Source organism: Sminthopsis crassicaudata, chromosome 1, assembly GCF_048593235.1.
Source record: "Sminthopsis crassicaudata isolate SCR6 chromosome 1, ASM4859323v1, whole genome shotgun sequence".
Classification (NCBI taxonomy): domain Eukaryota; kingdom Metazoa; phylum Chordata; class Mammalia; order Dasyuromorphia; family Dasyuridae; genus Sminthopsis; species Sminthopsis crassicaudata.
Window position 1 is genome coordinate 586,216,818 of NC_133617.1, and position 17,000 is coordinate 586,233,817.

A 17,000-nucleotide genomic window follows, 5' to 3' on the forward strand; every position below is an offset into this window, starting at 1 on the left:
CAGAGGAAAAATCAGAGATGGTTTGTGGAGAAGGCAGCACCTAAACTGAATCTTGATAACTGGATAAGTGTGGATAGTCCATGCACAAATCATGTTACAATTGCACTGAGGTTGGAGGAGGGAGGACGTGACCAGCAAACTGAAGCTCGGTGTGACTGACAGACAGAAGGAAGAATAAAGGAGGAAAGAAAGTTACAAAAGCAGATTGAAGCCAAACTGTAAAGCATTGAATACCGGAATAATGTTTATCCTTTAAATCATAGAATCACATAAAGAAAGCTGAAAGGGACCTTACAAGTCAATCTGCCCTGCCCCTTAATTATACAAAGAAGGAAACTGAGATCCAGAGGAAGCAAAAATATTTATTCAAGGTCACTGAGAACTGGAGGATACAAACCCAGATTTTCAGCATGAAGAACCACCAACTATTTTTTAATGGCAGACTAACCTGATCAATTTTGTGCATAACAAAGATTACTTAGGGAATAGTATGAAAAGTAAGATGGACAGAAGAGAGCCTGGAAGCACAAAAACCGGTCAGCAGTTTATTTCTGTTGTCCAGAAGATAAGAACATGAATCTGAGCCAGGATATTTAAAAAAAAAAATACCAGCATAAATAGAGAGCAGGAAAGAGAGGAAATGTGGAGGTAGAATCCACGAGACATGGCAGCTGATTCAACATGAAATGTGAGGCAAAGGAAAGACACCAAGATGACACTAAGGTTTTGAGCTTAGGTGACTGCAAGGAGGGTGGTACCATTAATACAAATAAACCAGATAGATTTCAGAGATACAATTTTCAATTCTAAACCTCTTGAGTTTGAAGCACCACTAGAACATTTAGGGACAGATGCTCTTGTGGCAATTTAAAAACAGAACTGCAACTTTAGCAAAAATTTTGAGATGAAATTCCAGTCAAAACTTTATCAGTCAGTCCTATCTGAACTGATACAAGGTGAAGGAAGCAGAACCAGGAAAATAATGCCCAATGGCTACAACAACCAAACTGGAGAGAGAGAAAAAAGCCAAAACTAAAAGCTGAGCAGTCATAATGACTGAGTTTTATCTGAAGAATGCATGAGAATATATACTTCCTTCTTCAGAGAAATGGTAGACAATGGGTATGGAACACTGCATAAAATGTTAGATTTGGCTGAAATGTTAGTTTGGCTGGATTACCTTTTATTCCCTCTTTTCTTTTAATTCTGTGTTACAATAGATGAATTACCAAGTATGGACAGGGGGAGTACCCAGAAGAAAACAAAAAAAAGTACAGAAGGGCACACAAATAAATAGAGCAATTTTGTACTACCTTGTAAAATTTATTATGTCTATTTCTTTCAAAACAAACTATACATCAAAAGTTCTGTTTCTTATGTAATCTTCCTTTCTGGCTTTTTTCTGTATATTGAAATATAATTTATGTTTGCCAAGCTCAATTTAAAAAATGTAATTTTGGGGGGAGGGGCAAGGCAATTGGGGTTAAGATTTGCCCAGGGTCACATAGCTAGGAAGTGTTAAATATTTGAGGTCATATTTGAATTCAGGGCATCTAGTTGCCCCAATATAATTTTTTTAAAAGAAAAGAAAATGAAAGTGATGTAAAAACAAGAGCTATCAAGAAAAATACAGTTTCATTAGACTTAACAGATCATTGGCTTGTAGGTGGAGTTTTTGGTTGAAAAAAGAGAGGGTGCCTTCATTGAATATAAGAGTGTACCTATGATCCCTTCATCTCTGATTGATGCAGGAGTATTCCCTTGAATAATTCTCTTCCTTATAATTAACTTGTGCTTTGTTCCAGCCATCCTCCGTTACCTAAAGGCTGATGGGAAGATACACCTGGTGGTCTTCAACAACATCCAGCTGGCTGATGGCAAACGCCACAGGATGCTCCTTCGCTTGAGCAATTTTCAGCGAGGATCCAGCTCTGTGGAACTCTACCTGGACTGTAACCAGGTGGACACCATCCAGGATCTCCCCAGGGCATTCTCTGGGCTCTCTCACAGTTCTGAGCCTGTTGAACTGAGGACATTTCAAAGGAAAGCACAGGTAAATAGAACAGCATCTGTTCCTTCAAGGTAGATTCATAAACTGAAGTCACACCACAGTGATTTGTCCATGGATTTTATATATGGCCAACCAAAAGCAAAGAGCTACATTAGTAAATGTAGTAATAATTGAGATCTAATTTCCAAGGTCTACTTTACAATATCTTTACCAGTCAACTGCATAACCTTTGTATCATGCATAGTACTAGATTTGAATCCAGGATCTGAATTCAAATCTGCTCTGCCATTTACTATCTGTGACCATCTAATCTCTGAGCCTTAATATCTTCATTTAACCATAACCATATAACCACAAGTGGTTCTATGTATAGGGCATTGTTGAGAGACAGAGAATAAAAATAATCTCTCACATTTCTTACCCTGCAGCTTTACTTTGAGTAATTTTTTCTTTGCACTAAATATGGGTAGAAATAAAGACATCATGGCCTCTGAGGTGCTTTGCAGCTCTATACTGTTTTTCTGTGATTTTTTTATCTTTTGAGTTATTCATATGTGAAGACAACAAAAATATTAACTTCAAATTCCAATTCTGCCACTTAAGTACTACACAGTAACTGTGTGGGTTTTGTACAGTAATTGACACATACTAAACATTTAATATATATTCTAGCTATTTATCTATCTAGCTATCCTGAACAAAACTCACTTACCCTCTTTATGGCTCAGTTTATGCATCTGTAAAATAAGGTGGTAAGATTAGATGATCTCCTATAAATTTGTAGTCCTTTAATCCAATGAACGAACATAAAAATGATTCCTCTTACTCTGGGGTCAAATATATTCTTGAACGATAGAAGACAACTTTCAGGGGAAACTCTTCTGAATAGAAAATGCCTAACTGTACGTAGAAACTCAGGAAGATGGAGATGGTAGGAAATTAATCCTCATTCAAAATCTCAGGATGAGCTAAATCATTTAACCTGGAAGTCAATAATTATATCATGGAAGAGATCTAAGATCAGTGTCCATCAGCCTAAAGATATTAATATTCTGTGACATCAGTAATTAAGAGTGGAAAGGGAGACCCTCATGAATATTCTTCCTAGAAAACTAAACTTCTACAAGATTTCTTTATCCGATTGCATTCTGAAGAAGTCCTCCAAACTACCAGAGTATCTTTGTCTCTCAGTAGAAGCATGATAGTGCTTCTGTCTAATATTCTATAAACCTCCTCCATTAAACATGTAGGTAACATAAAAGGATAAAATTAATGTAACCCTTGAGACACTCAGAGCATGCAAGACCCAAGTACACTTTGGATGATTCTTTTCATCTCTGGCTCATAAACACACCTAGAAAACTCGGGAAATTAATGCAGAGGGGGAAAAAAGGAATCTTTGGGAAATGAAAGTGCCTGCTGAATAACTCTCTCACAAAAATCCATTTCAAATTCTTAGTCACTTGCAGTCCCCAATACACAGATTTCTTTAGCTCTGTGTTTTTAGCCATACTTTGCTGTGTTACTCAGGTTTTTCTTTTGCAGTTCCCTGTAGATCCTAACAGGACAGTGGGTAATACAGTAGAGTCCTGGGCCCGAAGTCAGAAAGATGAGCTAAAAGGTGACAGATCCTTACTAGCTGTGTGATCTTGGGCAAGCCTCAGTTTCCTTATCTGTAAAATGAAGTGAAGAAGGAAATATAAACCACCCCAGTATCTTTGCCAAGAAATCCTAAATTGGGTCACAAAGAATGAGACGTGACTGAAATAACCAAACAATATAGTCCCCAGTGTGTACCCAACATAGTACCTAAAGCTAGAAGGAAACTTAGAGGTCATTTAGACTAATCCCTCTCATCTTGGAGATGAAAAGATTGAAGCTCAGAGAAGCTAGGTGATAATCAAAATCACACAGCAAGTGGATGGCAGAGAGGATTTTGAACCCAGATCCCATAGCCCCAAATTTCATTGTACACTATTCCTCTTAATCAAAGTTCCTTCCACATTGTGATTTAGCTCCTATTGCTTTAATAATAACTGATGTTTCTATAGTATTTAATTGTTTTACAAAGTGATTTTTGGTGTTCTTTGCTACCAGGGATTGCTCCCTAAGTGAGATTAGGAAGATATAGGAGGAAATGAAGGTCACTTAGCTAATCCTTACCAAAGTCCAATTAGGTAGATACGATTCTTATCCCCATTTTACTGATGAGAAAACTGAGATTCAGCATGATTATGAAACTGTTCAGGATCACACAACTAGTAAATGAACCCAGATGCTCCAGACTCCGACTCCGCTGCTCTTTCCTCTACACTAACTTCCCCAGGAGGATGTTCCCCTTAGTTCCCTGAAAAGATTGTGGTTTGGGGCTCTCACTCACTTGGACACAACTATCTTTTGGGCACAGGTCCAAATCCTTAAAGCCTTCTCTTTCATTGGATAGGAAACCTCAGGAATTTTCTCTGGTGCGATGGTGAAAGAGTAGCATATTCTCAAACACTTCTCCTGCCCACTGTATGAAGCTCTAATCACAGCCTGTAAACCTCACTGTGGTCACTGGGCTACCACATCATGAGAGTGCAGCTTTGCTCAGAATTACGCCAAAAATCAATGACATGATTTTTTTTTCTGCCAGGATACCTTGGAAGAACTAAAGCTGGTTGTGAGAGGTTCACTGTTCCAGGTCGCCAGCCTCCAAGAATGCTTCTTTCAGCAAAGTGACCATGTGCCTTCACAGGTGCCAAGCACAGGTATAGCTCCTTCTCAGTCTGTGAATTCACTCTAATCATGATGTGAAAGATGCCCAAAGATGCTCTAATCCAGTCACAGCTTCACAAAGCAAGCTCTCTAATTCCTTATTCTCCCAATCCACTACAGAGAGAATCAATTGTCAAATCTTGCCATTTCTTCCTGCAGACAGCCCTTGAATCTGTCCCCTTCTCTCCACTCACAACTATCAATTAAAATCAAGCCCTTATCACCTCCCATTGACTCTCACCGATCCGTCAATAATAGCCTCAGTCCAAACCTCACTTGCTCAGTATTTGCAGATTTTGTTGGCTCAGAGTGAGTGTAAATAGCAACTGTTTGTGTTCTGGCCTGAAATCTTGTGTGTCTTGCCCTCCCAGATTGATTCGTTTATGAAGGCAAGCTAGGTCATTTTTTGCCTCAATTCTTACTTCATCTTAAATCACTGAGTGGATGTTGCCTCAGACAAACTGAAATCTGGGAAAGACCTTAGTTTAAAAAGGTCAAAGTCTCCATCACTACTTGTCTGGACCTTTTCTTACTTAAATTTAATTCACTTGAAAATCAAAACATCCCCCTCCAGATGTCAATGGACCTCTTAGAAAAGGAAGGAGAAACAACAACAAAAACAGCCTCCTAATTGGACTCCCTGCCTCTAGGCTTTTACCATCCTCCACACTTAATTTACCTCAATCATACATCTGATCATGAAACTCTCCTGTTCAGTGAGTTCCACCAGCTTCCTATTGCCTCAAGTACAAAATATAAACTCTTCTATTTATCTTTATTGCTCCAAATTAGCTTTGTAGGATCATTGGGCATGACTACTCCTCCCGGATGCTTTAATCGAGTCCAAATGACCTTCACTCTGTACTTCATACACAATACTCCATCTCCTACCTCTATACCTTTGCTGTAGGACACCAAGCCAAACTATCTTACAACTAACTTCTTTGTATTTATTCACTTTGTGTTTATGCTGCATATGTTTTAAATTGCTGCCAGAAATAGCTAGGTATCACAGTAAATAGAGTTCTGGGCTTAATGACCTGAAATCAAACCCTGCCCCTCAGACACTAGCTATCTGACTCTTTATCCGTTCATACAAACCTTCAAAACTGTTTGTTTTTACTGAGGCAATTGGGATTAAGTGACTTGCCCAGGTCACACAGCTAGGAAGTGTTAAGTGTCTGAGATCAGATTTGAACTCAGGTCCTCCTGACTTTAGGGCTGGTGCTTTATCCACTGCCCCACCTAGTTGCCCCAAAACTGTTCATTTTTATAATATTGATGTTATTTATAGGATAAATTGTTTTCATTCTGTTCCTTTCACTCTGCCAGTTCATACAAATCTTTCCATAGCTATTTATAAACATTTTTTTTTCACATTCCTTATGCCATTATAGTATTTGATTATATTCACACAACACAATTTGTTTAGAATGCTTCCTCGGGTAAAGTGACCGTGTGCCCTCATCAAGCACAGGTACGCCTCCTTCCCAGTGTATGTACTTCCTCTAATCAGGGATTGAAAGATGCCCAAAGATGTTCCAGTCCAATCACACCTTCACAAATCAAGTTACTCCAATCCTTTATGCTACCAGTTGTCAAATCTTGCCATTTCCTCCTCCAAACATCTCTTGAATCTGCACCCTTCTCCCCACACACAGCTACCAATTAAATTCAGACCCTTATCACCTCCCATCTTGGTTATCAGTATGCCTGTAGACTCCAATTCTGATCTTTGTAATTGCATCTCCAACACCTAGCATCATACCTGGCATATAATAGGTGCATAATAAATACTTGTTAATTGATGGACTACATCTCTGCAATAATACCTAAAGATTCGATGAAAGTTCCCTATGAGATCAATGTGGGTGATTCCATTTTTGAGTGTGATAGTCTAAAATATTGAATTTGTATTGTGAATAGTGGTTGGTTTATTTCTATAACCTGGATAAATTTTGTTCAAACTCATTTTTTCTCATCCACTTATGTTGTTATAATTGATCTCATCATTCTCTTCATCATTCTAAATCAGAAAATTGGCATAGACCCCTTGTTTATAATATTTGGCCTTTTGCCATTTCTCTGGGGAGCTAGCTGGTCTGGGTCAAGCCTATGGGGATCAATGAAATGACCATTGTTAATCCGGCTTATTGGTTCTCACTTTGGTATTCCACAGGAGATGTAAATTGGCAAATCTTGGGTCAGATGACACAACTCAACAAGTTACTGGGAGAAGTAAAAGACCTCTTAAGACAGCAGGTATAGTATGGATCATTGAACAGGACACGTTCCTAATAGTGTTAGTGAATACCATTTATATTTGTCAGAGATGGTCAAGGCACATTATTGCCCACAGGTTAAATGATGTCCCCTTAAAGCTTCATCACTATAGGACTCTAAGCAACCAAGTAGCATATTGAACAAAGAGCTGGACTGGAAGCCAGGAAGGTCTCAGTTCAAATTCTGGCTTAGACATTTACCCACTGTATGACTGTAAAAATCACTTAAGTTCTCTGTGCCTCAGTTTCCTCATCTGTGAAATGAAGGAATTGGATTTAACAGCCTCAAAGGTCTCCTCCATCCTTAAATCTATAACCCTTTGAAATGGTTCTTGACTTTGGGGAACAAAGCATCAGACCTAGGAAGACAAATCTCACAGGAGCCAGCTTAGCCAATGCCAGGATCTTTACTACTGCTCCCCCAAGATCCTTCAATCCCTCAACTGCATGCTACATAATGTTTTTCAATCAACTTTCTATTTCTAAAGGTCAAAGAAACCTCTTTTTTGCGAAACACCATCGCTGAGTGTCAGGCATGTGGTAAGTGCTTTTCTCATAATTGGCTAATTTAATGAGATAACTAAGATGCATCCTAGGAGCCAATTAGTGAAAATGTTTGTTGAATTTGTTGTTGGAGATTGGAGGAGTCTTCATTGATCTGGAGCTCCAGGGCTTGGCACATAATCCAGGAAAAGAGTTAATTGAGAGAAAAACTCTCCTTTGCAAATAGAATAAAATTCTTCATTATCCAAAAGAATGAGGAGTCAAAGATTTTACTTGAAAAACAGTTTGGATGGGGCAGCTAGTTCCCTAGACAATCCAGGGAAGCAGAAATTCAGAAGTTTTTGACACCTGAAGAGAATTTCCTTACACTGATGAAATCACAGATCTAAACAAAAGAAAAACCACACTTACTTAAATTCTTCAACCTATCTATGATCCTACATGGATATCCCCTTCAAGATGGCTTCTCATCTTCTGTGATTCTTCCATTTTCTCTTATAGATATATAAAAGCTTTTACCAGTGATGCACAAGTTTTATGTTATTATATAACCAGCTTACCTTCTTTTCTAGTCATGTATTTCGTGAATAATATCCCTTAAACCAGAGAGGCAACATGGTACAGTAGATAGAAAGATGGGGTTTCAGAGTCAGAAATACCTAGGCTTAAATTTCACTTTTGCCACTGGCTGGGTGATTCTGGACAAGACACTTAACCTCTAAGTGTCCCCAGACAGCTCTCAGACTGGGGTCTTTCAATGCACTTTGGGATAGAAAGTCCACTGGAAAAGTCAGATTTGGTTTTGTATTTCATTACACATCCCCATAAGGCATATTGCAGCATCTGTGATATCCTGAAGTTCTTTTGCAGATAGTCTGACATCAAGAATAAGGCACAGAGGGTTAATTTGCATTGGTAGAAACATTCTTCTCAGAGTCCCCAATACCAGATACACAAACAGAGGCAAGCATTGTCATCCACAGCATCCTTAATGCAGCCAACACAGATTAAAATGGAGCAGGGAAATAATGAAATAAACCAAAATACAATAGAAATAAATAATGTTAATATGCGATTTTCTGAATCAATATACGGCACACAGGGATACTTATGTATGGTTTAGAGGCCATCTTTCCATCTGAGTTTGAATTCAATGCCCTACACCAATGAAATCATAGGATCAGTCCCAAATCCCGCATCTTTATGTCACTTCTTGTGCCAAAGTCATCACTGGAAATATGTTGTGAATTACTCATGCATGTTGTCCATCTGTCTGTTGCCCCTTAGGTCACCACAGTTTGCATGCTATGGGGGCTGCAATTTTACAAGATTGACAATCATGGTAGCATCATTTGAATGCTGATTGGTTGGGTCACAGAACAGCTCTGGATGTGTTTATCTTTTATTTTTCAGGCCCTCTCAGCCTCCACTCTCCAACTCCAAACACCATTCCAACTCCAGCAACCCTGCTTCGCAGATGCGACTCCAACCCCTGTTTCCGAGGAGTCAGATGCACGGACACCAGGGATGGATTTCAATGTGGTCCCTGCCCAGAGGGATACACAGGAAATGGGATTACCTGCTCCGATATTGATGAAGTAAAGAATAAATAGACTGATAGAATATAGAAAAGCAATTCCTTTACTACCATCCTATTAGCTCTCTCAAACAACCTTATAAATTCAAGTAAACAAGCATTTTTAAGAGCCAGTTACTTGCCAGATACTCTGTTAAGAGATAGAGATACAAAGATATTGTTCCTGATAATGACAAATTTATGGGAAGGCATATTGAAGAAGGAAGTGGTTAATTGGGTTCTTCACTAGGGTGCATAAAAGTCACTTCTATCCCCAGAGATGGAGGGATCTCTGCAAACTATTAGGGGTACTGGTAGTAGAATAAAGGGAAAATTAAAAGCAACAGGAAATGTTGTATTATTTTGTATGAATAAGAAAGGGGCAGCATTGATCATGAATAGAGAAGCAACCTTGGAGTCAAGGCTGTGTACAAACATATACACATTATATATATAGATATAGATGTAGATATAGATTTATTTATTTATTTGTAAAATGTACTACATTTGTACATATTACATACAGGTTTATATGTACTGCATGTATATGTACATATACATGGAATATGGGGATGTTCATAAAGGGAAAGAAAGAGGAGGAAGAGGGAGGATTGTTGTGGGTGTTATTTTCATAGTCCCTAATACCTCCACAATATGGCAGCAATGAGTGCAGACCCTGTCCAGATTTTGTGCCCCTCAGGGAGCAACCAACACAATGGTGGGCTAGTTTTACTGAATGACAGCTATGGCCTCAACAAGTCCTCAGAAGGAGAGTATTAAAGAGTGCTTTGCACAGGCTAGTTACTCTTCCTAACTTTTAACATGTTCCAATGAAAGCATCTTGTCCTCTACAACTATCAGGACATGACACAGTGGATAGAGTGCTGGAATTGAAAGTTAGTGTTAGCTTGCCAGATGATTCAAATTCTGCCTCAGATATTTGCTAGCTTTGTGACCCTGTCCAAGTATCATAGCCTCTGTCTACCTTAGTTTCCTCATCTACAAAACAGGGATAATAATAGTACCCACTTCCCAGAATTATTATAAAGACCAAATAAGATAATATATGTAAAGCACTTTGCAAATCTTAAAGTGCTAGTTGTTATTATTATTAAAAGCTTGCAGAGAGACCATGACTCTCTCCTGAACTGAAGTTTCAGGATAGTCAATCTCACTGGGCTGAGTAATAGAAAGTCTGAAATAAAAAATATTTCTTCTTTTCCACCTCCAAAAATTAAGGTATTAAGATAGTAACTAATAATCCTTCATTTTAATAAACATCTACACATAATTTTATAGATTTTTTACATTAATTGAAGCAGCGATAAAAAGGAGCCTAAAAAGACCTTCTGGTCTTGTGTGCCCACTGACTCACTATATACAAGATACTTCAATCAGAGGGAAGAGCCCTGTCTGACTTTGGAACTTTTATCTCCATTCTATCTCCATGATGTCTTTTCATGTTTGTACTTTTAAAATCAGAGGAGTTGGCTGGTTTTCTCACCTGGTGGCAAGTTTGAGAACAACCATTTGGCCAACCTTGACCATCACCAAGCAGGACAATTAACTCAAGGACAGTTATTTTGAAATTATTTCTTGTCTACCCCCCCTCCATAGAGTTGTTTTTTCAACCTTAAAGCATTGTATAAATGGGAGTTGTTATCATAATTATTATAATGCCACAGGCACAGTTTGAGTGAAGAAATGAGATTCAGCAGAGTTGATGTTAAATAGACCCCTAAGCCTAGGACATCACCCACCACCCACCTAACACCTCCACCTCCAATCTTTCAGGGCTCCATGCAAAACCATCCTTTCAGTAATGTCTTTCCTGACCCTTCTCCCAACTGAGGTGATTCCTGCACCTGTTTGTGTTTTTTAATAGTTATTTCCTTTTCTCTACTAGACTGGCAGGTCCTTGAGAGCAAGAACAATATCTTTAATCTTGTTTCTCCCCTAGCAACTAACCAAAGACCTTTTGGTCTTTAATGATAGCCTTCCAGTGTTTAACAAAGGTTTACTGAATGAATCATAAATTCATTTCTCTCTATCTTTTCCCTGCATACTTCCTTCCTTCCTTCCTTCCTTCCTTCCTTCCTTCCTTCCTTTCTTCCCTCCTTCTTTTGACAAACATTTATTACTCATTGCAAGGCACAGTCCTTAGGTATTGGAGTAGAGATAAGGATAACCAGGATACAATTGTTCATTTGGATAGAGTTCCAGGTTTCAAAGATCCAATTTCAATTTCAATGGGAGCACCCCATTTGACTAAATATTTTGAATTTTTCTTTCTTACTAGTGCACCTTCAACCCCTGCTTCCGTGGAGTACGCTGCTTGAATTTGAGTCCAGGTTTCAGATGTGATTCTTGTCCAGTTGGTTTCACAGGACCAATGGTACAAGGGGTAGGGGTCACCTTTGCCAAGACCCATAAGCAGGTGAGCTATAACTCCAAGAATGGGCTTCCCTTTTGTATTTTCCCCTTCTCATTTGGTAAAAATAGGAACGAATCTGGCTCTTTTGTGTCTCTTTCAGAAAATATTAATATGGCCTACTTGGGTGATTATCACATGTTGAAGATAAATAATGCACACCAAGGCACATCTGTATTATTTTTTTCACTCCTCTCTGATTCATGGATTTCTGGGAGGGAGGGTGGGAGGAAGGGAGGAAGCAGCTGTTCAGTGACAGCAACCTGGTGATACTGAGTTTGAGGAATGACTCAAGTCTCACTGGGTTTACACCAGTAGAATATTTTGATATTCAGATCCATCCCTTAGGCATCAGAGGGTAAAAGAACAGAAGCAACAGAAGAACTTTAAAAGAGAAGATAAACTTGTATTTATGTACTGTTTACTGCAACTAGAGAGGAGGTAAAAGAATAGTCACATCCTCTTCAATAGCATTTACTGCAGTAAAATCCTAGAGCATTCTATGACATTCTTCACTTGTTTCCAAATATACTAGAATATCCAGGTCATTATTAAACTGACTGACTGTGAAACTCTGGGAGGGATGTTTTCAGCATTTTTTAGATGGTTGATCTTCTTCAGATAGGTTTTTACTACCTTGGGGAAATCATTAAGTATGAAGCAGAGCAGGAAGCATCATTATTTCTTAGTTATCCCATCCTTCATTTCCAGTGGGAGCCATTTGTTAGACCAGAGAAGAGAAGGGAGTATTGGGAAAGAGAGCAAAGAGAGACAGAAGGTAATAAGGCTGAATTACAGTCATCAGATGGATGAGTGAGTGATGGTGAGAAGCTTTTCTTTGCCTCCACTGAGGACAAAACAAAATAAAATGGGCTTAAATTGCCATAGGAAGTATCTGAGTCTAGCCTTCAGAAAGAGCTTCCTGCTTATAGAGGTGGCAGGACAGGGGATGGAATTACCAAAGGAGGCTGGTGAGTCTTCTCAGACTATTTTAAACCGAGGACAGCTGTCCATCAAAAACTGGAGTCTCATCCTGCTAAAAGGTGGGGGTGGTCCAGATGGCCTTCCTGTCCATAAATCTGGATTACTTCATGTCACACAAAGCTATTGAGACCACTAAGAATGGTTTGTGTGGGGGTTTTTATGTTCCTAAACTAGATTTTTCTTTTATGTTTCTATACTAGATCTGCTCTGATATTGATGAGTGTAGAAATGGAGCCTGTGTCCCCAATTCTATTTGTATTAACACTGTGGTAAGTATTTTCTGTGACTGTTTTTAAAGCACAAAAATTTTGGTGAAAGAGGGAAGGAAAAAAAGGAAAGCAAGAGAAATTTATATGACAACTTTACTATATATTTCAAAGGAATCTCAAGTTGTACATAATTAATTTACAACTTTGGGTACAATTATTTTTTTTATTATATTGTTATGGAAATGCTTGTTTTATTCCATAATTTTTTAAAGCACAATAATTTGCCAAAGTGATTTTGTGTGTGTGTGTATGTGTGTGTGTAACCACAAAACTCAAATATAACACATGGATGTAATAATATATGTGACTGACCAAGTAGGAACTGAAGTTTATACAGAGAATTAACAAGCCACCCACGTCCTCTTGCTTCCACTTAAGTTTCATCAATGTGCTCTTAAATACAAGCATATGATGGAATTATCTTTAAGATACTTATTCTGTAAGTATGGCAATATTTAAAAGGCATGTCCTGTTTGGAATGCACAAAGCGAGTGCTTTTGAGGGGGCCCAGACAAGAATGTGTCCCCCCAGCTGTACCTCTAACTCCTCTGGGAGACTCTTCAGAATCCCTGCATACACTTGGCAAGCCGGGGTACTTTCTGAAATGCATCTAGTTGCTATGATTTAATCATTTCAGTCCTTACCAGCACATTTCTGAAAATTCCTGTCAGCTGTTTCTAAGCAAGAAATGGATGGGAGTAAGGTCAGCAAGCCAGACAGCGGGCTCAGGATGGAGGAGCCATTGTTTGAACCATGTGGTCCCCAGGCGAGCTCTCCCTTCCTCAGCTTCCTTGCATGTGAAGTCAGCCTAAGGACACACAGTTTTGTGGAAAAGCAATAAAAATAAATGGGAAACAGTTGACAAAAATGGAGAGTTAATAGGAACACAATAGCCCACGGGACCTACCTCCATCCTGACAGGTTGTTTATAAGGAGATGAAATAAAATGACTTTCTTTCCTAACCTGCTCTTATCACTTGTTCACTACATTGTCAGGAAGATAGGAGGTAGTACGGGGTATTGGACTTACCAGAGGCCTGAGTTCAAATCCTGCCTCAGACATTTACTAGTTATGTGACCATGGATAATTCATTCTCTGTGCCTCAGGTTCCCCATCTTTATTATATGATAGAGATAATTTTTATTTTATGAGACTATTTTGAAGATCAGTATAGAAAGCATTTTGTGAATCTTAAGATTTTTTTAATCACATTCAGCCCTTCTCATTTCATTTTAACTAAAAGCACAGAGAATCTCTCCTCAGAGATGCAGATGTTTCTTTTAATGCCTGGACATGTCTGGTAGACAAAGAAATACCCTAGAGGGAAGCCTACTAGCTCCATTGAAAATCTCAGCCCCTTCTAAGAGTTCAGGGATGCTATTTCTCAATTGAGGAAACTATGACCGCAAGAGACAAATGATTTGTTTAGTCTCACAGGAGATAAATAGCAGAGTTGAGGTTTGGGCACAAAATTCTACATCCAGTGTTCTTTCCACAGAGACCACAGAATTGTTTATTTTCCTTATACTCTATCCACTGTGAGATAAAAAGGAAAGTAGATGGAGCAAAGAGCCACACAAATAGCTTCAGACAATTCCTTATCATTCTTCTCTCTCCCATCTCCCACAGCAATCTTTCTGACCTGTGACACCTTACAAATGGATGATATTTTCACAGATATTGTCTTAGGAGGCAGACTGCTGGTCTGAGGAGCCTGCATGAAACAGCAAGGATGGAGCTATACATCTCAATAGAGTAGCAATTGACTTAATCCTCCTATTATGAAAATCAAATGAAAATATACTTAAAAACAACTTTTAAATCTATATAAATGATAGCCATTATTATTATGAAACATACAAAACAATATTAGTAATGATGATAATAATACCCTTGTTAAGGGAATTTGGTTTCTTTTTAAAACTAAGATTTCAGAGACAACTAAGTACAATTCGGCTCTGGAATCAGAAGGGTCTGAATTCAAATTTGACCTTAGACATTTATTAACTATGTGACTTTGGACAAATCACTTAACCCCAATTGTCTCCCCCAAAAGAAAGTAAGGATCCAAGGTGAGATCCTGGTCAATGTGGGCTTCTTTTTAGAAAATAAAGGGCAGAGAGTGTTTTATTTATTTTTCTACCTATTCCCAGTAAATGGCACAATGCTTGGTACATAATAGGTACCTAGTGTATGTCAAAGAGACAAAGCAAAAGGAAATAGACCTATATGTACAAAAATATTTCTCGTAGCTCTTTTTGAGGTAGCGATGTATTAGAAATTGAGGGGATATTCATCATTGGGAAATGGCCAGATAAGTTGTGGTTTATGGTTTTAGTGGAATATTATTTGATAGATAGTAGTTCAGTGGGTAGAATACTGTGTCTGGGGAGTTCAAATGTGACTTCAGATACTTAGTACCTCTTTCACTCTGGACAAGTCATCTAAGCTCTGTTTGCTCTAATCTATTGGAGAAAGAACTTACACAACCGCTCCATTGTGTTTACCAAGACAATCCCCATGGTGGGATCGGGGACCTCACTGAACCAATAAACAACAACAATAACATGAAGGGGACACTTTCAGAAAAACGTATGAAGACCTATATGAAATGATATAGGATGAAGTGAGCAGAACCATATGGCCTTTGTACATAGTAACAGCAATATTTTAATGATGATCAACTATCAAAGATTTAGCTACTCAATTAATCAAATTAATTCCAAAGGACTCATGATGAAACATATTATCCACATCTAAAAAGCAAACTGATGAATTCAATGTAAATAGAAGTATAATTTTAAATTTTTTCTCTTTTTCGTAATGATTTTGCTACATGGTTATTATTGACACTGTTTTCCATATTATTTCACAGGTATAACTGATATATTTCTTGTTTTGTCTTTGGGTGTCAGAGGAACTGGAAAGAATTTTGGAACAAAATGTTAAGAATGGCCAAAATAAATTTTATTATTTAAATGTTAAAAAAAAAAAAAAAGATACTTAATAAATGCTTACTGATTGATTGATCATGCAATTGGTTTTCTTACAGGGATCTTATCAGTGTGGCCCATGTAAGTCCGGTTTCACTGGAGATCAGATCAGAGGATGCAAAACTGAACAAAACTGCAGAAACCCAGAACTTAATCCGTGCAGTGTGAATGCCCAGTGTATTGAGGAAAGGCAAGGAGGTGTGACTTGCGTGGTGAGTTATCACTTTGTTTTTCAACTTCTGAGATTGTTCCTTTACCCAGCTCCTTCTGAGTGCAAGTACTTCAAGAACAAAGCATTAATCAAAGTGTGTGAAATGGGAAATCGAAATTACTATGACAAATAAATGATAGCTCTTAAAACCAGGTCTTTAAGAAATTACCCCATTTGAGAAAGCCGGTTGACTAAAATATCAGCTGAGATAAATTATGGAAAAGGGTGAATAAATCAGTAAAAATCAAAAATGTCTCTTAGTCATCCTCAAATTTCAGACCTTCTGCTTCTCATAGATGTAAGTATATCTGCCTAAAACTCTTCTGGACAATCAGGCTTGCAACTAATTCATCAAGATGCATTTCTAAGCCCCTTCCATGTGTTGGATACTAGGGATATAAATTCAGCAATGTAACAACCCCTGCTCTCAAAGAGCTCACATTCTAATGGGGGAAGCATATGAGAATATAAAAAATAAATGCAAGGCAATTCTGGGAGAATGGCAGCAATTGCTGCGGTGGGAGTGGCAAGTCAAGGAAGGTTCCCTGCATCTAAGACAAGCCTCGATTATAAGAGGCAGAGGTGAGGAGATGTTTCCCAGGCACGGGAGGCAGAGTGTGTAGAAAGGCAAGGGAAGGAAAGGTAGAATGAGCCTGGAATGATATGTTAAAGCTAGATGATGTATACTTTAACATATTTAACATGTATTGGTCTACCTGCCATCTGGGGGAGAGGGTGGAGGGAAGAGGGGGGAAAGGGAACAGAAGGTTTTGCAAGGATCGATGCTGGAAAATTACCCATGCATATATCTTGTAAATAAAAAGCTATAATAAAAAAAAGCTAGATGGTGAAAAACTTTAAAGATCAAACAGAGAAGTTTGTGTTTTTACAAAAGGCAAAAGGGAAACTTGGAGTTTCTCAAGCAGGTGAGTGACATGGTCAGAACTTGTTCTGGAAATATTCATTTGGCAGGTTTGTGGT

General features: G+C 38.3%; 1 protein-coding gene across 1 annotated transcript in view; it reads left to right on the forward strand.

Moving 5' to 3' along the window:
* Positions 1-17,000, forward strand: part of THBS4 (thrombospondin 4) — a 49,624-nt gene that overhangs the window by 15,490 nt on the left and 17,134 nt on the right. The window contains exons 3-10 of the mRNA XM_074282363.1: positions 1,806-2,053; positions 4,647-4,761; positions 6,948-7,030; positions 7,539-7,590; positions 8,968-9,152; positions 11,430-11,567; positions 12,746-12,814; positions 15,868-16,020. Coding sequence (XP_074138464.1) covers positions 1,806-2,053; positions 4,647-4,761; positions 6,948-7,030; positions 7,539-7,590; positions 8,968-9,152; positions 11,430-11,567; positions 12,746-12,814; positions 15,868-16,020 — 1,043 coding nt within the window. The remainder of the gene's footprint in view (positions 1-1,805; positions 2,054-4,646; positions 4,762-6,947; positions 7,031-7,538; positions 7,591-8,967; positions 9,153-11,429; positions 11,568-12,745; positions 12,815-15,867; positions 16,021-17,000) is intronic.